This window comes from Oncorhynchus gorbuscha, linkage group LG10 (genome assembly GCF_021184085.1).
Source record: "Oncorhynchus gorbuscha isolate QuinsamMale2020 ecotype Even-year linkage group LG10, OgorEven_v1.0, whole genome shotgun sequence".
In the NCBI taxonomy this organism is placed as follows: domain Eukaryota; kingdom Metazoa; phylum Chordata; class Actinopteri; order Salmoniformes; family Salmonidae; genus Oncorhynchus; species Oncorhynchus gorbuscha.
Window position 1 is genome coordinate 12513091 of NC_060182.1, and position 24081 is coordinate 12537171.

A 24081-nucleotide genomic window follows, 5' to 3' on the forward strand; every position below is an offset into this window, starting at 1 on the left:
CTCACTAACCTATGACATCACTGTTGCTCCGTCTGATTTAAACTGTCAGCCCACGGGTCTGGGGAAATCACCCCAGCTGTCAAACTGAGAAATAGGCCAGGTATTTGAGCAATCCATCAACATTCATGTCATAAAAGTGACTGGTCAATAGTAAACACATTTCATTCAATTGCCTACACAACACAAACATGCTAGGCTAGAGCAGGATGTATCACCAGTACTGTAGCAATACACAGGCAGAAGTATCAACAAGGTACTGGAGTTACACCACGGACACATAATATTACACACAAACTATCAAAACTATAGTTTTTGAATTAGAAGGGGTAAGTACATTTTAAGTCCCAGGTAATACAATCGAATAATATTAGCACACGACTGTTAAAAGACAGCAATATCATGAACAGAACACAGCCTGAGATGCATAAAGCTACAGACTGGGGCGTAGGATGTTAAAATATACAGAGGCATTTATAATCTTCTTGTTTCCATGATGTTTACAATTTGGTTGTTAAATACACTCTGCACAAAAAGACAGTCTAGCCAACAAGGCATTGCTAAGCGCATTGTCATAGAATAGATTGCATGTATATTTAGAACTGTTGTTTCTAACCGTTCAGTTGCAATAGTGTGATCATCGTTAGAAATGACTTTTAGACCCCATGTCATGATGAATAATAACAAGGCATATTCTTGTGGTAAGTGTACCACCATGACATCGGCGTTAGTGACTGATCATGTGTATGAATGACTGATCACGTGTATGAATGCCAAACAGTGAAGGGTAACTGATTTGACGAGAGTGGCACACACCGTTCCAATACTAGTTCATTGTTTTGCCAATTGTGACTAGGAATGAAGTAGAAAAAAGTCTGTCCCTCAAAGAGGGTTTTGACATTGTGATGTTAAGTTCAAGGTAAAGTGCTATGCATGAAATCACTGGCCAACAGTCTTTACTTGACTAGAAGTAGGGTAAGAGAGTGAAGCAGGTACTTAGAATAGCCAAACATCCACTAGGATTATGTTTAAGTGCTTTTGAGTGGGCAGATGTGACATTTCTAAAGGTTGCTTAGTAATCGAATGAAGCCCATTTCCTCGGATCTGCTGGGCACCTGTAACTAAAACCAGAGGTTAGACAGGCTCACAGAGAAACAAACAGTCACAGAGCAGTGATTGAAGAGACACACATTACATTCTGGGGAGAGGGTTCAACCAAAACACTAACTGGTTAACAGTTGGGTTCAATTCCTTATTCTTGAGGCACTCCTATTTTTTTACATTTTTTATTTTTTAGATACACATTACAATTATGATTTAAAATATCCCAATCTAACATTACACATTAAATACCAAATGCAACTAGGTGTGTTTTGATTGAATCACCTCATTAAATACAATTTCAGATATTGTCCGTAGACATAACACTAAAAGCCTCATTTGTCCTGAATAAGCCCCCCGATTAGACAATAATTACAAGCTCTCAAACTACAAAAGATGATTAAATGAATTCAGATATTATTAATGAATTCAGATATACATTATAGACTCCAGTACAGTAACAGACCAAAAGAGCCCTGCCAATACCAAGTTACTGTAGTCCACTGACTCTAGAAGGCTAACACTACTTCATTAGATGGTACAGTAAGTATATTTGGAAAGGCTATTTGGTGTGAAGCTGGACTGTTGTTAAGGATACTAATGCATCTCCTTTAACTAGGAGCAAGCTGAGCTAACGATGTCATGAGTCAGAACTTTATAAAATGCACTCTTTAAGAGTAACATATGTACTCTTTTAATGTACAAAAATAATTGTTGGACACCAATTGCTAATCAACCAACAAAGCTTTTTAAGCTTTTTGCTATAAGCATTGTCTGAATAAATTAAAAATAATTGTGTCAACATTTCCAATTGTTTGCTAATGTAAAAATGGCCAGTGGACAAATATCTCTATAAATCAACCAAGTTATTTTCAGTAAAAACTAAATTAAATCAAAGCTGATCAAAAGCTTAACCATTTTATTTTCAATGATAACCTGATCTATTGTAAGTTATACTTGGTCTTTAACCATGTCGCATAATGATTATATACAATTATGCTAGCAAACCTAGGATTTTTTCTAAATCCATTTTGAAAGTAAACTGGGTATTCTGTGTGTGATTTTGGTAGCATTATAAGGTGTTATAGCCCTTGCATGAATGAAGGCTACCACTGCATCTCTAAAATTACATAGGATTTAATCAATGCAGCTGGTCTTTGGTGAAGTTTCACATGATACTCCAGAACCAATGTTCCATCTTGGCATCAAAATAATTAACTAGTAATTAAACCTAAAAGAAAACCTGGAATGGACAGTGAACATGACCGACTATCAAATTCACATAACAATAGAACGTGATCACACCTGATTCTCCATCAAAATAAACAGTACATTTGAATGTATTCATCTGAATCGTTAAAACACATCCACTAGTTCTCTGGTTTTCATGTTAAAAATGTAAAAAGATAGACGTTTCCAGAATAAAAGTTCCAATCCAGCCATGAGATTATCAATGGTAAGCGCCATTTCTTCACCATGATTATAAAATGTTCACATGACTTGGCTTCTTAAAAAAAAAAACAGCATCAAGCATCAACATGCCTTCCAAGTTCATCTCAAAGTAAAACACTCGGTATGGTACCACTACAGGTACTCATATCTTCTTCATGTAACTGGTCATTTGAAAAGTACTAGAGAATAAGAAACCAATTACATGTAAAGCAATGGGCAAGCACTACCATAATGCTTTCATGGACAAAGTTAAATCTATAAAGTCAAGTGCCCTGTCATGGGGGAAATTATAAAACAGGAAAATATATTTAAATATATATATAATATCAATTTAAATTTGAGGCAAAAATATGAATCGACAAAGAAAGAGAGACGCACCAAAAATTCCTTATCTGGCAACAAAAAAAGGGAAAAAAAGTAGCCCCTCTAAGTTTGAAAGTTGCCAACACCACCTCTTGGCCTTGATCCAGAACCTCTGGGCTAGCCCGTCATGAGGTTCTTTGAATGCAGATTCCAACTGCTAAAAAAATCATTCATTCAACAGCACTCCGGACACCAGATCTCCACTCATGAGTGCACTCTGGCTTGGAGTACTTGATTTGGTCATGGAGTGTACCTTCTGTCCCATAGGCTGAACTGGGGAATCAATGTCCACAGGACTGTGGAAGGACTCCAGGACTCTCCTCATGGTTTCTGTGGGCCTGGCGACAGCACTACAGGAGTAGACAGGCCGTCCACACTCAAGGCAGGGATATGGATATGATTGCTTCCATTGGAGGGGAACTAAAACAATAAAGTACAGCTGATTAGTAACATCTAGAGTAGTTACATCCTGTTGCCCATTTGTTATGTGTTAAAAGGCTCAACTATGTAATAAATGAGAAGTTGTGGTCCAGCATTGGGACGGTGTAAGATGTTGTATTATGATTGTTAACCAGTAGAGGGAGGTTAAAGTATTTTCCATTAACGCAGTAATCATAATGTACCTAAACCTACATACAGTACAGTACCAGGCAAAAATTTGGACACACCTTCTCATTCAAGGGTTTTTCTTTGTTTTTACTATTTTCTACATTGTAGAATAATAGTGAAGACCTTAAAACTATGAAATAACACATGGAATCATGTAGTTACCAAAATAAGTGTTAAATCAAAATATATTTCATCTTTGAGATTCTTCAAGGTAGCCACCCTTTGCCTAGATGACAACTTTGCACACTCTTGGCATTCTCTCAACCCTCTTAATGAGGTAGTCACAGTCATGGAGGAGGAGGGGTAATGGTGCTTTGCCGGTGACACAGTCTGTGATTCATTTAGAATTCAAGGCACACTTAACCCGCATGGCTACCACAGCATTACGACATCCCATCTGGTTTGCACTTAGTGGGACTATCATTTGTTTTTCAACAGAACAATGACCCAACACACCTCCAGGCTGTGTAAGGGCTATTTGACCAAGAAGGAGAGTGATGCATCAGATCACCTGGCCTCCACAATCACCCGACCTCAACCCAATTGAGATGGTTTGGGATGAGTTGGACCGCAGAGTGAAGGACAACAAGCCAACAACTGCTCAGCATATGTGGGAACTCCTTCAAGACTTTTGGAAAAGCATTCCAGGTGAAGGTGGTTGAGAGAATGCCAAGAGTGTGCAAAGCTGTCATCAAGACAAAGGGTGGCTACTTTGAAGAATCTCAAATCTCAAATCTAATTTGATTTTGATTTGTTTAACACTTTATTTGTCTACTACGTGATTCCATGTGTGTTATTTTATAGTTTTGATGTTGTCACTATTATGCTACAATGTAGAAAATAGTAAAAGTAAAGAAAAACTCTTGAATGAGTAGGTGTGTCCAAACTTTAGACCGGTGCTGTACATACGCAAGTAGTTGCTGACAATTAGTGATTTGTGGTCAGTTTTCGATTTCGACAATTTTCTTTAGACATTAAAGGTGCACTATGCAGAAATTGCTCCACCATTTCCTGGTTGCTAAAATGTTAATAGTTTGCTTAATTTCAGTTTGTGACAAAACAAGTTCTTGTAGATAATCATTGTACCTAAGTGTACATAACTCTAAACTGCTGTGAAATATCTTTTCCATAACCCAAAATATTGTATTTCCAGCTGGTGTACAAAACCGAAGGTAAAAGGCGCAAAAACAAAACTCAAGAACGGGAAGCATTGAAATAATGCACACAGATCTACCACTTCTTAGACTTGCTTTCAATGAGAATGACTGATCTATAACTCACATTTCTATGGGAATTTGGTCAGCTCGCCCCAAAAGTGTCATATTGCAGCTTTAAATGCACTATGAATTATATGGAATGTTGTAACACCACAGAATAAAACAATTAATACAAGTCCCATGATGATAGTGACTGCCTATTACCTGCTATTCACTTATTAACCATCATCTATTCACATTACTTTAATAAAATATTTGTTTTATTTTACAACTTTTTTATTTAATTCCGAGTCATCATCTCATATCTATAGAGCTGCAGCCTATTCTGTCTGACAAAAAAATCACAATTTGAATAGTTCTTCAAAGTAAATAAGGTATACTTTTATGACTGCTGAATACCAACTATCAACAGTTTAGATCAGGGGTCTCCAACAGATATAGGTGAGCTACTGGTAGCTCGGGATCTGAGTGGCTCGCCAATCAATTCTGAAAGTACATGCATTTCTTCATTTGTTCCATCGCACACTGTCAAAAACATAAATCTCCCGGCTACTATCCAATCAAAGCCACAATGACATTATCTCACCCCTGGTTAGCCACTGCAAAAGTAACAACCTCTGCCAATACATTTCCAGCACGTTTGTCTATGTCTGTCTATTTGGTGCATTGCTAGTTTACCACTCTATATGTAGCCATTGATTGATGCTAATGATAATCGCCATGTGGGTAGACAAAGAATTTCCCAAAAACCTTCTCAATTAAATGTTAACTGCAAATAATTAGGCCTAGCTGACAGAACTATATCATGATGATCTGTATCAATTGGGTGGCCATTGTTTTACAAACTGTGCCATGACATGTGCTGCAGCAGCAGGCCTAACAGCAGAAACATCGCTAGACTGACACATTCCTCTCTTGCTAGATGCGCAATTAAAGGGGAATTCCATATTATTATGTTCTTCTGATGTGATTTAAGCATTGACATGAACTTCAAACCTAATTTTTTGTTTTTTTTTCTCTATGAATAAATTGTAATATTGAGAGTGAAAAACATTTTTTTTTAAATACAAAATAAGTCCAGGATTTTTTTTACAGAGAAAACAGAATTCAAGAAAATACTGTATAAAAGACCATTTTATTGGGGCCTGTCATGGCAAATCCTGTTTATTAACCATTATTTTACCAGGTATATTGACAGAAAACATGTCTTGCACACCAAGGACATTGGGAAATGTTGCAGGGTAGAGGAGAGGAGAATAATGTATCTATTTGAAAGCTATATTAAAAAAATATATAAACAAATAAAAAAAGTAGCTTGTGCTAGAAAAGATCGGAGGCCCTGGACTTAGATCATGTATTTTCAGGCTTGCGAAGCACTGCTTTCTATCCCTCTCGAACACAAGCTCTCTTCTCTCAGTCAGTCTCCCTGTCTGCTCCACACAGACCGGACAAGTATGCAGGCGCGCAATGGATTATGGTCATTGTAGTTAATTAGCATGTTTTCTGCGCTAAACTCTGTAGAATATAGGCCTTTTGGAAACTAAAACTCCCTACTACATCGCACAGTTCAGGCTAGATCTGATTTATCTCTACAGAAAATGCACATCGAGCTCACAGAAGAAAAAAGAAAAAACTAAATGGAATTCAAATCATTTAACAGATGTGTCAATTAGTTGTTTAAAAAAACTGAAAATGAATGACATATCGCTCAGCACTAGTAAATTGTGACCAACATTATATGACATTAGGTAAATCTAAAAATATTTATAATCCAACCCATCTCTCTACACTTCTGTTAGTGATGTAGATGAGATCAGGATGGCCAGATGGCCTGCTCTAGTGCCCTCTGCCAGGCAGCAGCAGGGACAGGACAGAAGGACATACCTGAAAGGAGAGCTTGGCCGGGCTCCGGGGAGCAATGGGACTGAGTGTGCTCCAGAAGTGGATGGTGGAGGGGAGAGGACTTGGTGTCAGTAATACCGGAGTCTAAGGGACAGAGCACACAAATATAGAAAATGTATGATTATTAGCCAGTTTAACACAGAAACTATTTTAATCAATGCATTCATATCATATCAAACTAAATACATTATTGTCTTGATAAATCATGTATAATAATAATTTGGTGAGGGTAGAAAGGCGTTTGGAAAGTTGAAAACACACTAATACACCGACATTTGTTAAATGAGGCCCCAGGAAGTGTGACAGTTTAATTTATTTTTATGAGGCACTGACCAGGCCAGAGATGTCACTTACCAGAGAATGGGAGGTGAACACTGTAGGAGTCAGAGTGTTGGTGGCACTTCCAGGGGCCAGAAGGCTGTTGACGGCAGCATTGACCTGATCCAGTGACAGACCAGGGGGTAGGAGGGTTGAGGAAGAGGGCAGTTCTAGGACTTTGGGCTTCTTGGCTTTCGGGGGTTGTACTTCCTGGGGCGACCAGGCTGGATGAGTAGCCGCTTGAAGAGCAACTGCTGGAGTCATGGAATTTTCTGAGGGGGAGGAAGGACCAAGAATGAGGGAACAGTAGGCATACCTGTCTTTACAGGAATAAAAACCCAGTAATAAGAACAGTGTCATGTTTAAGTGAGAAGCCAGTGTTAGGAAGATATATTGGCACGGGTGCAACTTCTGGAATAGACACTGGCTGGAATGCGGTTTTAACCAATCAGCACTGCAGATTAGACCCATCTGTTGTATAATACCACACATCTAAAGTATACAGTATAGCTACAAATATGTGGACATCATATTGTGTGAGGTATGTATGACTTGCCTGGTAAATGGGCCTCATCTTTGCCTTGTTCCTCCCCTTCCCCAACAGGCTGGCCCACTGGTTCCACGCAGGGTGGGAGGACATCAATGGAGAGGGGGGTTTCAGGTTCCCTTGGTCCTGATGCAGATTCAGGAACCTAGAAGAGGAGAATGGTCCAAATAAAACCATGGAACAATGGAACATGTAATTTGCTCGTGTGTTCTCTTCTCATTCACCTCTACAACATGTTTCTCCCCCAAGGTCATGATCTTCACCAGTTCCTCTTCAGACGTGAGGTTTTGCTCTTTGGAATGCACCAAATGTGAGGGCTTGATGACCACAAAGACAGGGTGGCCCTGAGGCTGGTTCACCACACACTCCCCCGGGGCCCCAGGTGCAGCAACAGGGGTCAGGGTCAGAGGAGTGAGGGAGCCAGGGTCCGACACACTGGTCAGATAGATCTGAGGAGGGTCACATAGGTTCTGGGTCTTCTGTGGCTGAGACTTCTGGATGTTCAAAACAGCATTTAAAGAGAAACATTAGATTTGCACACCATAGCATCCAGAATCAGAATCCGTGAGCAACATTTGAGTCAACAGGGTACTATGGTTCAAACAGGGCATTTGGGTGCACTTTGTATAAAATAGTTTTAAGCACAAATGTTAACATATGGATCAACAGAATCTTTGACAAAAGGAGGACATTTTGTGACTTGTGAGTGTCTTACCGAGCTGCCTGTGGTTGACACTGACAAGGTCTGGGGGCTGAGGGCAGGTGTGACGCAGGGCGAGGGATGAGTCAGTGTGACCTGCAGGCTACTCTCTACGCTGCCACAGCCCTGCATGGAGGAGCTCTGGCCATCCAGACACACCTGACAGACAGGTAACACTTGTAGTAGTCTGAACCGTTCAATAGTCACTTCAATCACACATTTGACATTTCATCAACACCAATAACGGGGAAAAAAAGGGAAAAAAAAGGATATTTAGTAGTAATGACCATGGTTAAATTGGAGAGGTCCTCGTCATGGGCCCTCACCTCCCGCAGTGTCCGATCAGCGCTGTGGGGTCTGGGGGAAGAGTCCTGATTCAGCAGCTCAGTCTTTATAGGCTGTGGAGAGGTCCTGCAGGGGGCTTGGAGGGACTGGATGGTGAAGGTGGAGTAGAGCCCTGACTTCATGTAGTCGTTGCGAGAGCTGTGCTGGACAGAGACTGGAGAGGACCGCTGCATCTGCAGGTTCTTGGAGGGGCAGTTAGAAGACCCCCCTCCTGGGGACTTGGTCTGGCCCGCTGCATCAAGATTCTCCTGTTGCTGAGAATCTTCACCGCCTCTGACACAGTCCACTGACGAAGGGTCAGGGTGGGCTACAAACTTGTAGACAAACTTCTGCCCACTCACCTTCTTGATGATATTCTATAAAGGATTACACTGAATTAACAGACAATTGCAACCATACTGAAAAAACAAAAACAATTACCTTAACAAAATATCTAGCTGAAAGAAGTAGGCTTACATCTACTGGGCTGCTACTAGTATACTGCTACACATAAATGATCTGGAACAGCCTTTTCTGCCTTAAGTCATGAATTTACACCTGAACACAATGCTGAGCTCATTGTTTGTGGACAGAAAATCAACAAATATGATTAATGTTATAACTTCACTCAGTGCATCAAACATCTCATAAATACTTTAAAAAGTCTCATACCAAACAATAAGCAGCAAGGATACCTTATCATAGTAGTATCGCAGCGCCCTGCTTAGTTTATCGTAGTTCATGTTGGTCTTGTTCTTGCGGAGACCCCAGAGGCGTGCCACCTCCTCTGCGTCCAGCAGCTTGAACTCCCCGTCCCCAGAGGTCCAGGAGATGAGGTGCCTATGGCTGTCGTCCTCAAGGAGATGCAGCAGGAACTGCCACAACGTGATGGACGGGTCCATGGCTGCAGGGGGGAACAAATCAGAAAGATGAGTGAGACTGCCTTGCAGCAACGATCCATAACAGACAACATCTGAATGAGCTCTCACAGCCTCATTTAGATACAGCAGCTAGTCTAGCTACTGAGTTAAGATTAGGGCCACCTCATTTGTGCCATGGCTAGCTACTGAATTTAGGTTGGGGCCTACTCATTTGTGCCATGGCTCCCTACTGAATTTAGGTTGGGGCCTACTCATTTGTGCCATGGCTCCCTACTGAATTTAGGTTGGGGCCACCTCATTTGTGCCATAGCTACCTACTGAATTTAGGTTGGGGCCACCTCATTTGTGCCAGTGTTTGGGAAACATTGCAAGAAAAGGAAAATATTTTGTCACACTGATTTGTTATTTTTCAGATCTGTGACTAGTTGCACATTTTGGGGAATATTCAGGTGGAAACCTTCCATGGGAATGAAGGGGAATATATGGGAATTAACAGAAATATTAATATTAATACCATTTAAAATGTAGATATTTTTTGCATTGGGCATATTTACCATATCACATGGAGACGGAAACATAAAGCTTTTACCTTATAAGTTGACATAATTGCAATTTTTAAATCCTTCCAATAGAAATAAAAAAAACAATTTAGTTATGAATTCAACTTTAATTAAATGATTTGACTCTTCACATTGGATGATTTAACTGAACAACAAAAGAAAGGGAATATTGAATGATCCCCAATGATCCATCGCATCTCCCAAAAAGGTTTTCAACATACATCTGTAAAATGATAGTCTAGAAACTAAAACTTTGATTGTCTTCCTCTCAAGCTTCCATGTCTTCTCCCTGGACCTCCTCAATGTCCAATTCTTGAACGTCAGCCTCTGGGGCCTCAACTTCCCTGTCACTTTCCAACTTTGTTGAGGATGGCTCGTTGTCAGGCTCAAAAAGCCTCAAATTTGCCCGGATGGCCACCAATTTTTCACCCCTTGTATTAGTGAGCCTGTTGCGTGCTTTAGTGTGTTCCCAAAAAAGGACCAGTTGCGCTCTGAGGCGGCTGATGTTGATGGGATTTGAAGGATGATGGAGGCAACAGGGGGAAGATCCACAAAGTCCCTTCCACAAGGTATGCTGATGAGATACAGTGGGGCAAAAAAGTATTTAATCAGCCACCAATTGTGCAAGTTCTCCCGCTTAGAAACAAGAGAGAGGCCTGTAATTTTCATCATAGGCACACTTCAAGTATGACAGACAAAATGAGAAAAAAAATCCAGAAAATCACATTGTAGGATTTTTTATTAATTAATTTGCAAATTATGGTGGAAAATAAGTATTTGGTCAATAACAAAAGTTTATCTCAATACTTTGTTATATACCCTTTGTTGGCAATGACAGAGGTCAAACGTTTTCTGTAAGTCTTCACAAGGTTTTCACACACTGTTGCTGGTATTTTGGCCCATTCTTCCATGCAGATCTCCTCTAGAGCAGTGATGTTTTGGGGCTGCTGCTGGGCAACACAGACTTTCAATTCCCTCCAAAGATTTTCTATGGGGTTGAGTTCTGGAGACTGGCTAGGCCACTCCAGGACCTTGAAATGCTTCTTACAAAGCCACTCCTTTGTTGCCCGGCGGTGTGTTTGGGATCATTGTCATGCTGAAAGACCCAGCCACGTTTCATCTTCAATGCCTTTGAGAATGGAAGGTTTTCACTCAAAATCTCACGATACATGGCCCCGCTCATTCTTTCCTTTACACGGATCAGTCGTCCTGGTCCCTTTGCAGAAAAACAGCCCCAAAGCAGGATGTTTCCACCCCCATGCTTCACAGTAGGTATGGTGTTCTTTGGATTCAACTCAGCATTCTTTGTCCTCCAAACACGACGAGTTGAGTTTTTACCAAAAAGTAATCTGACCATATGACATTCTCCCAATCTTCCCAATCTTCTTGTGGATCATCCAAATGCTCTCTAGCAAACTTCAGACGGGCCTGGACATGTACTGGCTTAAGCAGGGGGACACGTCTGGCACTGCAGGATTTATGTCCCTGGCGGCGTAGTGTGTTACTGATGGTAGGCTTTGTTACTTTGGTCCCAGCTCTCTGCAGGTAATTCACTAGGTCCCGCCGTGTGGTTCTGGGATTTTTGCTCACCGTTCTTGTGATCATTTTGACCCCACGGGGTGAGATCTTGCGTGGAGCCCCAGATCGAGGGAGATTATCAGTGGTCTTGTATGTCTTCCATTTCCTAATAATTGCTCCCACAGTTGATTTCTTCAAACCAAGCTAATTACCTATTGCAGATTCAGTCTTCCCAGCCTGGTGCAGGTCTACAATTTTGTTTCTGGTGTCCTTTGACAGCTCTTTAGTCTTGGCCATAGTGGAGTTTGGAGTGTGACTGTTTGAGTTGTAGACAGGTGTCTTTTATACTGATAACAAGTTCAAACAGGTGCCGTTAATACAGGTAACGAGTGGAGGACAGAGGAGCCTCTTAAAGAAGTTGTTTCAGGTCTGTGAGAGCCAGAAATCTTGCTTGTTTGTAGGTGACCAAATACTTATTTTCCACCATAATTTGCAAATAAATTCATAAAAAATCCTACAATGTGATTTTCTGTATTTTTCTCTCTCATTTTGTCTGTCATAGTTGAAGTGTACATATGATGAAAATTACAGGCCTCTCTCATCTTTTTAAGTGGGAGAACTTGCACAATTGGTTGCTGCCTAAATATTTTTTTGCCCCACTGTATGTTGGCATCTCCATCCCAAAGCCCTTGCTTGGAAGCATACTTCACCAGACTGCCCTCAGCCAGGCCACGGTGGCGAGAAACAGTAGTGATGACACTATAGGCCTTGTTGATCTCTGCACCAGACAGGATGCTCTTGCCAGCATACTTGGGGTCCAACATGTACACTGCAGCGTGTATGTGCTTCAGGCAGAAGTCATCACGCTTTTAATGTATTTCAGAACTGCAGTTTCCTCTGCTTGGAGCAACAGTGAAGTGGGCAGGGCAGTACGGATTTCTTCTCTGCAAGCTGAGTCTGAACATCAGACATGATGGCATTGTCTCTCTCAAGCCGTGCAATGGCTGCTGCTACAGGTCTCAGTTATTTCAGGCTGGCTTACCACGCTCTCCCAAAATACATCATCCAGGAGGATCCTGTTGATGGGGCTGTCCAAATCGGCAGATTGTGATATGGACATTTCTTGGAGAGACTCCTTCCCCTCCAGAAGACTGTCAAACATGACAACACCACCCCGACGGGCGTTGCTAGGCAGCTTCAATGTGGTGCTCTTACTCTTCTCACTTTGATTGTTGAGGTAGATTACTGCTACACCTCGATAACCCTTCACATACCTAACCATTTCCTTGGCTCTCTTGTAGAGTGCATCCATTGTTTTCAGTGCCATGGTGTCCTTGAGGAGCAGATTCAATGCATGAGCAGCACAGTCAATGGGTGTGATGTGAGGGCAGGACTCCTCCACTTTAGACCAAGCAGCGTTCATGTTCGCAGCATTGTCTGTCACCAGTGCAAATACCTTCTGTGGTCCAAGGTCATTGATGACTGCCTCCAGCTCATCTGCAATGTAGAGACCGGTGTGTCTGTTGTCCCTTGTGTCTGTGCTCTTGTAGAATACTGGTTGAGGGGTGGAGATGATGTAGTTCATTATTCCGTGCCCACAAACATTTGACCACCCATCAGAGATGATTGCAATACAGTCTGCTTTCTCTATGATTTGCTTGACCTTCACTTGAACTCTGTTGAACTCTGCATCCAGCAAAATAGTAGATAAAGCATGTCTGGTTGGAGGGGTGTATGCTGGGCAAAGAACATTCAGAAATATCTTCCAATACACATTGGCTGTGAGCATCAGAGGTGAACCAGTTGCATACACAGCTTGAGCAAGACCTTCATCAGCATCTCTGACTACGTTCCTCCATTGAGTCAAAAAAACTTCCGATTTCAGGAGGACCATGAACTGTTGCCATCGATAAGGTGTCGGATTCATCATTTTCACCTCGAATAGAAGTAGAGGGACCTTTGTCGGAGGTTGCTTGATGCGAGTGCTGAGGGAACTGTATGCACATGGCCAGATGATTCGGAATCCTTGTTGCATTCTTTACATATGATTTGACACAGTATTTGCCAATCTACACAGCGTTTCCTTCTACATCAGCTGCAGTGAAATGTCTCCACATATCAGATAGTGCCCGTGGCATTTTCCTGTAAGAATTAGAAAAATAAATAGTACAAAAAAAAGTAAAATACAATTCAATGTACAGATAAAACGTTAAGCAGTTAGATTAAACAAATCATTTTGCAAGATAAATGTTTTAAAATGAAACGTGTGGAAACAGGTGAATTAACACTCCTCAGTTAGCAGGCTCAAGCAAGCTAAAACCCAGATGGTAGCAAAAACTAACTAGCAGAAATGAGTTAGAAATGATTTAAACACACTTTGCTCTAGGCTACTATTTACTTTAATTATGTATGTCATATAAAATATATTCACTCCAACCAATATTGTAATCAAAACTTACCAGAAAGCACATAGTCCTTGGCTCAGACAGTGTAGTAGTGTAGGCTCAATAGCATCTCATTAGTGTACAAGATCTTGATAATCAGCTGTACATGTGATGGAAGAATGTATTGTGCATGCAGAGGGTTGCAATTCCATTGAATTGGGGATAGTTTAACCAAAATATGCCACAAGACCTAGAATTGCCTTACGTGTATCCCACAAAAAAGGTTCACTGTTATAAGCTAACTAAAGCAAAATTCCCCAAATTCCCAGGCTTAAACTTCCCATGGAAAATATCCGGAAAATTTCCAGAAATACCCCCGGAAAGTTTCCAACCCTTTGCAACCCTATCTGTGATCATGGTGTACAAAACAGATTATTTTAATCACTGGGTTTAATGTTGTCTACCCATTCCCCTTAATAGGGTTTAACAACATTCAGCATTTTAAGTTCAATCCCTTCTAACATAAAAGAGCATCTTTATTTGGCCTTGCTCATTTCATTACAGTGAAGAGAGTAGTAGTGTAGTATTTCAATACAGTTGTTTCTGAGTAGTGTAGTATTTCAATACAGTTGTTTCTGAGTAGTGTAGTATTTCAATACAGTTGTTTCTGAGTAGTGTAGTATTTCAATACAGTTGTAGTATTTCCATACAGTGGGTAGTGTAGTATTTCGATACAGTTGTTTCTGAGTAGTGTAGTATTTCCATACAGTGGGTAGTGTAGTATTTCCATACAGTTGTTTCTGAGTAGTGTAGTATTTCCATACAGTGGGGAGTGTTGTATTTCCATACACTGGGTAGTGTAGTATTTCAATACAGTTGTTTCTGAGTAGTGTAGTATTTCCATACAGTGGGTAGTGTAGTATTTCCATACAGTTGTTTCTGAGTAGAGTAGTATTTCAATACAGTTGTTTCTGGGTAGTGTAGTATTTCAATACAGTTGTTTCTGAGTAGTGTAGTATTTCAATACAGTTGTTTCTGAGTAGTGTAGTATTTCAATACAGTTGTTTCTGGGTAGTGTAGTATTTCCATACAGTGGGTAGTGTTGTATTTCCATACACTGAGTAGTGTAGTATTTCAATACACTGGGTAGTGTAGTATTTCAATACACTGGGTAGTGTAGTATTTCAATACAGTTGTTTCTGAGTAGTGTAGTATTTCAATACAGTTGTTTCTGAGTAGTGTAGTATTTCAATACACTGGGTAGTGTAGTATTTCCATGCAGTGGGTAGTGTAATATTTCCATACAGTGGGTAGTGTAGTATTTCCATACAGTGGGTAGTGTAGTATTTCCATACAGTGGGTAGTGTAGTATTTCCATACAGTGGGTAGTATAGTATTTCCATACAGTGGGTAGTGTAGTATTTCCATACAGTGGGTAGTGTAGTATTTCCATACAGTGGGTAGTGTAGCGTTTCAATACACTGGGTAGTGTAGCGTTTCAATACACTGGGTAGTGTAGTATTTCAATACACTGGGTAGTGTAGTATTTCAATACACTGGGTAGTGTAGCATTTCAATACACTGGGTAGTGTAGCATTTCAATACACTGGGTAGTGTAGTATTTCAATACACTGACTCTATAGTGTAGTATTTCAATACACTGAGTAGTGTAGCGTTTCAATACACTGAGTAGTGTAGCGTTTCAATACACTGACTCTATAGTGTCGTATTTCAATAAAGTGGGTAGTGTAGTAGTGTAGTGTTTCAATACACTGAGTAGTGTAGCGTTTCAATACACTGAGTAATGTAGTATTTCAATACACTGACTCTATAGTGTAGTATTTCAATAAAGTGGGTAGTGTAGTAGTGTAGCATTTCAATACACTGAGTAGTGTAGCGTTTCAATACACTGAGTAGTGTAGTATTTCAATACACTGGGTAGTGTAGTATTTCAATACACTGGGTAGTGTAGTATTTCAATACACTGGGTAGTGTAGTATTTCAATACACTGGGTAGTGTAGTATTTCAATACACTGGGTAGTGTAGTATTTCAATACACTGGGTAGTGTAGTATTTCAATACACTGGGTAGTGTAGTATTTCAATACACTGGGTAGTGTAGTATTTCAATACACTGAGTAGTGTAGTATTTCAATACACTGGGTAGTGTAGTAGTTGACAGATAGTAGCCAGGTCTAATTCCAGAATAAAAGACAGTAAATGAAGAGCTACTAGCGAACAACAGGCCACAGAAAGAAAGGAAGTGCATTAGTAGTTAAGGAAGGACATGTTGGGCATGCAAATGAACCTTATTACCATTTTTTTCCCCAATTACATAACTCCTATCAAACACCTTGGAAACTATCACCATGGTAAAAAGCCTTTCATTAATGGTAACTAGGGGAGGGAAACAACAAAGTCTAACATGAACATATGTGAGTGTAGCCAAGTTAGGCAAGTACTAAAGTGTAAGGATGCATCATTACTGTTAACATGATTTTGAATAACAAAGTTACAAGTCCTTTAGCTCATGTGAAGGAGGGAAGAACATAGGCCTAGCTTCAAAGTAATTGTTCCCAGCTTCCTTAAGGCACACTCTGAACATGTCACTAGGTTTTTGGGTGAGTGCTGGGATAGAAGAATTGAGTAATGTGCACATTTTGTAATGTTCAGCTAAACAGTGTACAATGCATCATAAATTCAATGGCCGTATAAATATTAGCGGAACTGACAAAGAGTTGTTGTAAATCTGTTTTCACTGACAAACATTATTGTCCCAGAGGTAAACCTATGCATGGAGTGAGCCTCAGCTTCAATAGCCAATTATTATTCACAGACAAAAAGGTCTGAGAGGATTTATACACCTAAATGAATGAACTGCATTGACCTCATCAAGACAAAGCAGCAGCATTGTACATAGAGATAAGACTAAAATCTATCAATCTGAATCTCCATTCATTCAAAACTGACAGAAGAACAATTACCAATGGCGATATTTTATAGGCTAACTATGATTTTGGGGGGCTTCATGCCACCCATATGACCATCCTTCAGGGGGACTATGCATCAAAGGGTGTCTCCATTTTGAAAAGTGGTATTAGCCATCTTTCAAGGCTTTAGCTTCGCTACAAGCATGAGACGAGTAATGCCATTGTAGTAAATGAATGTACTGAAAAACAATGGAATAAATCACAACACTTATAACTGAGGTATAATTGTGTAGTCCAGTAAGATACTGGTTTGGATGGTAGATCTAATGGGAATAGGACCTTGAGTGTGAGAAGTCCTGGGAAGCTATGTGATGTTGCTTTTGTGGTTGTTAGCAGGTACAGACCTTCAATAAACTGGGGTGGAAGAGGCAGCGGCAAGTGCACCACAGAGAAACAGTATGGGTGACCTTTGGGCTGTGTGGTAAGGCAAGAGGGGGAGCATGTTTCATGTACTATACACATACATTTTCTTGATCAAGTTCACCCCTTCATTTTTGGAGATTACTTATGATTAGTTTAGTACCGCATAATGACCTATATACAAATTAGCCTACCGTTTCAACTCACAACAGTTAGGCCAAGGCTATATAGAAATCAAGTGCAACTTGTATACGGGAATACACCGTGAAATGCACCTTGGAATAATGCACCAAATCTTGCTTACATTATGGTCTACTCTTCATAGTAAACTAATCTTACATAATGTGTGGTTTAACATTATTGTTCTTGGAATGGGGAGCAAACTGTATCCCTTGTGAGTAAATCATCTTTATACTAACGTTACAGCCTAACGTTACAGTAGTTCATGAAGATTGAATAATTGCTTTCAAAATCACCAATTGCTGAACCTACAAATTATTGTGACTATAATAAAATGCTTTAAAACACCTGTTGCGACATTACATTTAGCCAGAGGCTAGTTCAATATCCACATGGCTAGTAGCAATCTAGTCACTGGCAAAATCCTAGTCCGATAATGAATTGAAGGCCAAACCTTTCTATTTTTAGCTAGCACAAGATGAACATAAACAAATATACATGACAGTCGAGACCAACACGGAAATGTTTTCCCCGACTACATTCAATTTACATAAATTCAGGGTAAACACTTACCACTTATTAAGGGGTTAGACTCCATCTCGTCTTGAAATGCCTTTTTATTTTATCCCTCAATCAAATTACGTCCATTATGTCAGCGCACTGAACGAAGGTGTCAAAAGTCGATTTGCGACACGGTAGAGATGGATGCGATTTACAGATACAACACCGATTTGTTATTATGCAACAGTGATCCGATGGTAACACTTGCATCTCTCCCTCCATGCTACAGAGGCTGGTTATTGACAGTGGTGAGCTAGCTATCTAGAAGCTAACGGGTAGGAATGTTTGTTTGAGGGAAAGTCATGTTGATTTAATTATAGCAAATATGAGAATTAAATTCCCAAAACATTGATTCGCTCCTTTTAGCTAGATAATCAAAACTTTCAAAATTACGTATGTTATTTTTTTTTTAAACAAATGACAACAGATCATGTTGCTAGCAAGCTAACATAATCGCCAAGATTGCGTCGCTGCCCCTTATGAAACCCCCACCGTCTCTCATTTGTGCGTCAATTCGAACGACTCATCGCTCAATGTAGACTTTGCTTCCGAGTTCAGTGGAGAGCGCCAAAAGTCCTCCATAATGTAGAAGGCGTTTGCGATTATAGTTCATGGTATAAAAACATTCAACAAGGTGTGTCTTTCTGACGCCCGAACGGCCTGACTTAATCCTTTGCTTTTCCCTCGTTGCTTCCTGTTTCCACAAATGCCTCGACTACTTTCGTGTTCCACCATCACTCATTGCTGCCTGTTGGCTTTTTTTTTCCTTGATCGGTTGCTGCCTGAAAGGCTTCAAACGTCACAAAATCGATGACGTTTCTTGCTCACCAAGGATTTAGACAAGGTGGTAAAGTGAGAATTTCAACTGTGTCCCCTTGCAGTTAAATTTTTACCCATTATATTTGGAACAGCATTCATTTAGTGAATAATCTGAATCTGTAGTAATCTTGAACAACCCACAGGTATACTTTCCCCCGCCATATTTTTTTTTTCTTACATAGCATAACAAAACATGATGAATGCAATTAGGCATGGGCAGGCATATAACAAAGTACAGGCCTATTTGTGGTAGTATTCAGTGCCTGACTTAGACTGAAATAGGTGCCGGTACTGTTTATATTTAGGTGCAGGAGCTCCACAATACTTTTGAGCTAATATTCTATAAGAGGAACAGGAGCACAACCAGTAGAACATTTGAGGTGCTGGTAATCAGCTCCATTGAGCAGGAGCCCAAGTCAAGCACTGGTAGTATGTTTTTGCTTTATATAAACATTATGTTCTTTACAACAAGACCATCATTTTAAGATTCAGAGGCCCAGTAATATTATTTATTTAATGTAATATTTCTTTTTAACCTTAGGTCACATTTTCTTTAATTGTAAATCTTTAAAATGTTTTTTCCTTTAAAAGTGGGCTAAATATCTTAGCAGCATGAATGTTTCATGTTCCACATCAAACTAACACCGTATCGGGCACATAATCATGCATGTGTCCCTTTTAAGCAATATGTACCCAGAAAAAAATATACATCTATTTTGAGAGTCAGGTCTTAACATCCAGTTGCCATGGAAACTATTTCTGGTGTGATGGGGCATCAGTCAAACAGAGATCCTATGAAATTACTTTTTAATAAAAAAATTTAAAACAATTAATGAGTATCCCTAATTCTATGGTCACAAAAGCCTTACAGGTATATGATTGGAATAAAAACATCTATTCATGTGAGTACATGGTAACTTGTCCAAAGGGCCCGAATTAAATGAGCTGTTTTGTAAAGCAATGGTGACATGGATTCAAATGTCATAATTTAATAAGTGAAAGTTTAAAAATACATCATTACAAATATAAATTAAGTGAAAAAGTGGATATGGTTCCTGTGGATTTGGTTTCTGTTGCCGTATAAGTCAAGAGACCAATGTCTCTGATACTTGAAGTATTATCCAGTTTCTCAGCATGAGAAACTAATATAGAGTACTCTGAACGTTCCCTTCACAACAGCACTTCACCATGCTATTCGAAGATGAAAGTGCTGGTGGCTTTGAAGAGGTGACATTTATGCGAGATACCATATTAAGATCAGGCATGCATGTTCATCTGTGTTTGCAAGCTTAATTTTCTTCAATCTTTAATTGTGTTATTGATGATGACTTCAAGAATTGAAAAGAGAGGTCAGGATACCAAAAATGTGAATATATTTGAGATATTATTGGAAAGAGTTGTAGGAATATAGTTTGTCAACCTAAGGTTTGCTTGATCTAGTAATACAATGCAGAAAAAAATGCATCAAACATGAGCAAGCCACTGAAACTGTTTAACAGATTTTAAAACTTCTTTCCCCATTTTATTTTATGCAGAATTACAGTTTTAAAGCAACTTCTAAACAGTACAACCTGTTCAGATGCCAAGTTTGTATCAAAGGTTTGTTTTACACACCATTTATATTACTTCAGGTAAACCAAAGAGCAATGGAAATAATACAGTCTTATCACTATTATGAATGTGATAGAAAACTGATATCTAAAGGTCTGAACAGAAGCACTACTGCAGCTAAAGAGCATCTCTCATCCTTTTCTCCGGAACATCCGTAAGACTTTGAAGCTCTCTTAATCCCTGTTAGTTAGAAAAACATTTGCATCATTAAAAAATAAATCTGCCATTACATTTAGTTGTGAAATATTTCCCACATTGTGTAATATTGTACCATGCTCATAATGCCATCATAATAGTTTGCAAGTAGTAAATACTATTGTGCGAGCAGGAATACCATCTTTTCAATCACTCACCTCCAACACCATGCGAATGTTGGCTTTGATTTTAGCTGCGTCTTTGGTCAACACTTCGGTATGTCTGGAAAAGGAAATAGAATTTATAAGGATTCTCTCATTTCTAAGGTTTATCCAAGATTTGAGAGCTTGAAACATGGGCCTAAACACAATGCTGTATCACAGTAATGTAATAACAAAACACATGTGCCCCCTAGAGGCAATTATTTTGACAGATGTTTACAAAATACTGTACTAATGACCTCTGTGTGTGTGTGTGTTTTAATGGATATGGCTGGTGTTACTCACACTGTAAGCTGATCTGTCTTTTTCTCAATGAACTTCAGAGCTTCCGAGTGCGTTAACTCAACAAAAAAGCCATATCCAACTGCAACAAAGATTTTTGACGAGTCCTCCCTGAAACAAAACAGTCAAGGCCTCAATCAAATCACAATAAATCAGCACTAAATAAAGTAATAAGCCTTATCACTTACACATGTGCTTGGACGTAGAAATTACAGCCAAGATCTATCTCTGTTTTGAGTCCCTTCGTCTCAGATTCCTACGAAGACAATTTGTTAGTACAAACAAATATAAAAATGTGTGCACTCACTACTGTAAGTCGCTCTGGATAAGAGCGTCTGCTTAAATGACCAAAATGTAAATGTTCTCAATAACTGAGGAAAAGCACAACAAAACAACACATTTATATTGTACAACATTTATGTTATACAATATCTATATGCCACAACATAGCTACATTAATATACATGTATAGAACATTTAGAAATGTTGATGGCCCACTGTTTGATGGTCACATCTATTCATCATGGTGTTGGCCCATAGATATCCCAATGTAAGTGTGTGCCATGGTGGTAACTTATACCTTTAGGCTTTCAATGGTATTTTTCAGTTGTAGATATTGTGCAATTTTTTCATACACTCCATCTCTTTGCTCCAATACCCTCCTGTCAAAACATTAAAAAATCAATACAAATTGTGCACATGCGCGAAAATGTTGCGCACATCCGAGTTAGCGAATAAAATGACACTGGTCTGAGGAAAATAGACTACTCACTCCAAATCTCGTTTCAACACATCGCTAATAAACGTTTCATACTGCAAGACCTTTTTGTCAATGCTGGGTTTTCCAGCATGAGCCATTATGAGTCGTGAAATCAATCAGTTGTTGATGGTCATTCGTGTTCGAAAACGAGGCAATGATTCTGAATCCTGAAAACAAAATGTTCCAAAGATATTACCCATATAATGAAGTTAATAAGGCGACTGCAGAGTTATTGTTAGCTAGCTGACTATCTATGTTTAATAACAACATAGTCCACAATTTTGTTGTAGCTTTGGCTTACCTAGCTCCACAGCACAAAATAAACTGCAGCTATCTTATGTAACCACTGTCAAGCTAGCAGGCATGAATAACTAAATACTTCCGGGGTCACGGATTTGTGGAATTCTTCAGAATAAGAGTTGTGTCTTGTATGCTTTGTAAATTAATAATTAGGGTGAACATTTGAACAATTATCGATACATTTTATGCTAGTTATCATACACATAATAATTTTAAGTTTTTCTATTAGATATTGTGATTTTTGGGGAAAAAATGCAAGCCTAAATGGTCAACAATGTTTATTGTGTGTCTACTAATATAATTTATTTCCCCGTACACACTTTTCTGTACGTTGTGTCACAGTAAAATGGGGTCAATTCTACTAAGGCGCACTTCTAGTTTCCAAATCCATAGAGTTTACATCAAGAAGAGCTTCACTGCTCATTCTGCAGACCTTAAAGAGCGGCCCATCAGCTTAAATCCAATATGGTTTTCATGTTTGACATACATATTGCACTGTACACCATTTTCTATATGTTTTGTCACAGTAAAAGGGGGTCCATTGTACTTAGGAGCACTCCTAGTTTCCTAATCCACAGATTTTACACTCAGAGGAGTGTCACTCATTCTACAGGCAAACAATATGTTTATTCAAAAAGACAAGAGATGCAATTTGGTCAAAAAAGCATACTTTATTCATAACAAATATCACAGTGAAGTTATTCAACTACTTTTCGTGAAATTGATCATCAACAGTGTAACCGAAGTTTGAAATGATATGCAAGATGCTCTTCATCTCATGGGTAGAGTCAGTCCAAGGGCTCAAACTGGCTGAGTCAACATTGTTTTCAAATCATTTTAAGCAAAAATCTATGCAATGATTGGGGTTCTACTAACCTATAGAAACATGATCTTACCAGCATACTGCCTCAAAAATATATATTTTATTTATCTAGCCAATACACTTGACCTGATGCATGTTTTGGCACCTAAAATGTGTAAAGTCTGTAGCCTTCTCACCATTAGGATAATGTAGGTCATTAACAGGTACAGTGACTTCAGAAAGTATTCACACCCCTTTACCTTTTCCACATTTTGTTGTGTTACAAAGTGGGATTAAAATGGATTAATTGTAATTTATTTCAATGATCTACACAAATACTCTGTAATGTCAACATGGAAGAAAAATTTGAACATTTTAAAAATATATATGAAAAATAAAACACTAATATATATCTTGATAAGTACTCAACCCCCTGAGTCAATACATGTTAGAATCACACTTGGTAGTGATTATAGCTGTGAGTCTTTCTGGGTAAATCTCTAAGAGCTTTACACACCTGGATTGTGCAACATTTGCTCATTATTCTTTTCAAAATTCTTCAAGTTCTGTCAAATTGGTTGTTGATCATTGCTGGACAACCATTTTCAGGTCTTGTCATAGATTTTTAAGCAGATTTAAGTCAAACTGTAACTCGGCCACTCAGGAACAGATTTGGCCTTGTGTTTTAGGTTATTGTCTTGCTAAAAGGGAAATTCATCTCCCAGTGTCTGGTAGAAAGCACACTTCACCAGATTTTCCTCTAGGATTTTGCCTGTGTTTAGCTCCATGATGTTTATTTTTTATCATGAAAAGCTCACCAGTCCTTAATGATTATAAGCATGCCTATAATATGATGCAGCAAAAACTATAAATAAAAATTTGGAGAATGGTATTCAGTATTGTGTTTTATTGGATTTGCCCCAAACACAATGCTTTGTATTCAGGACTAAATTTGCAGTCTTTTTTGTTGCAAATAGGATGCATGTGTTGGAATATTTTTTATTCTGCACATGCTCCCTTCTCTGTCAATTAGGTTAGTATGTGGAGTAATCACTATGTTGTTGATCCATCCTCAGTTTTCTCCTTTCACAGTCATTAAACTCTGTAACTGTTTTAAAGTCCCCGTTGGACTCATGACAAAATCCCTGAGTGGTTTCCTTCCTCTCTGGCAACTGAGTTAGGACGGA

At 39.2% G+C, this 24081-nt stretch overlaps 2 protein-coding genes across 4 annotated transcripts; both read right to left on the reverse strand.

Annotated features, from left to right (window-relative positions):
* Positions 1-1424: 1424 nt before the first annotated feature.
* elk1 (ETS transcription factor ELK1) lies at positions 1425-18723 on the reverse strand. 3 transcript variants are annotated; one of them, XM_046364923.1, is made up of 9 exons: positions 17977-18723; positions 9226-9434; positions 8533-8907; positions 8222-8365; positions 7731-8000; positions 7516-7651; positions 6996-7231; positions 6624-6725; positions 1425-3333 (listed from the first exon to the last, which is right to left on the reverse strand). In XM_046364923.1, exons 1-9 carry the CDS (start codon positions 17999-18001, stop codon positions 3235-3237), a joined length of 1596 nt encoding a protein of 531 aa, XP_046220879.1. In that variant the 5' UTR covers positions 18002-18723; the 3' UTR covers positions 1425-3234. The 3 variants fall into 3 exon arrangements, with proteins under 3 accessions (XP_046220879.1, XP_046220878.1, XP_046220877.1); XM_046364922.1 differs by having other exon boundaries at positions 7731-7997; positions 8494-8907; XM_046364921.1 differs by having other exon boundaries at positions 8494-8907.
* Positions 18724-20148: 1425 nt separating this feature from the next.
* On the reverse strand, positions 20149-22185 carry uxt (ubiquitously-expressed, prefoldin-like chaperone). Its single transcript, XM_046364212.1, has 7 exons — positions 22094-22185; positions 21805-21959; positions 21613-21694; positions 21221-21288; positions 21036-21143; positions 20748-20811; positions 20149-20574 (listed from the first exon to the last, which is right to left on the reverse strand). Exons 2-7 carry the CDS (start codon positions 21888-21890, stop codon positions 20512-20514), a joined length of 471 nt encoding a protein of 156 aa, XP_046220168.1. The 5' UTR covers positions 21891-21959; positions 22094-22185; the 3' UTR covers positions 20149-20511.
* Positions 22186-24081: the final 1896 nt, after the last annotated feature.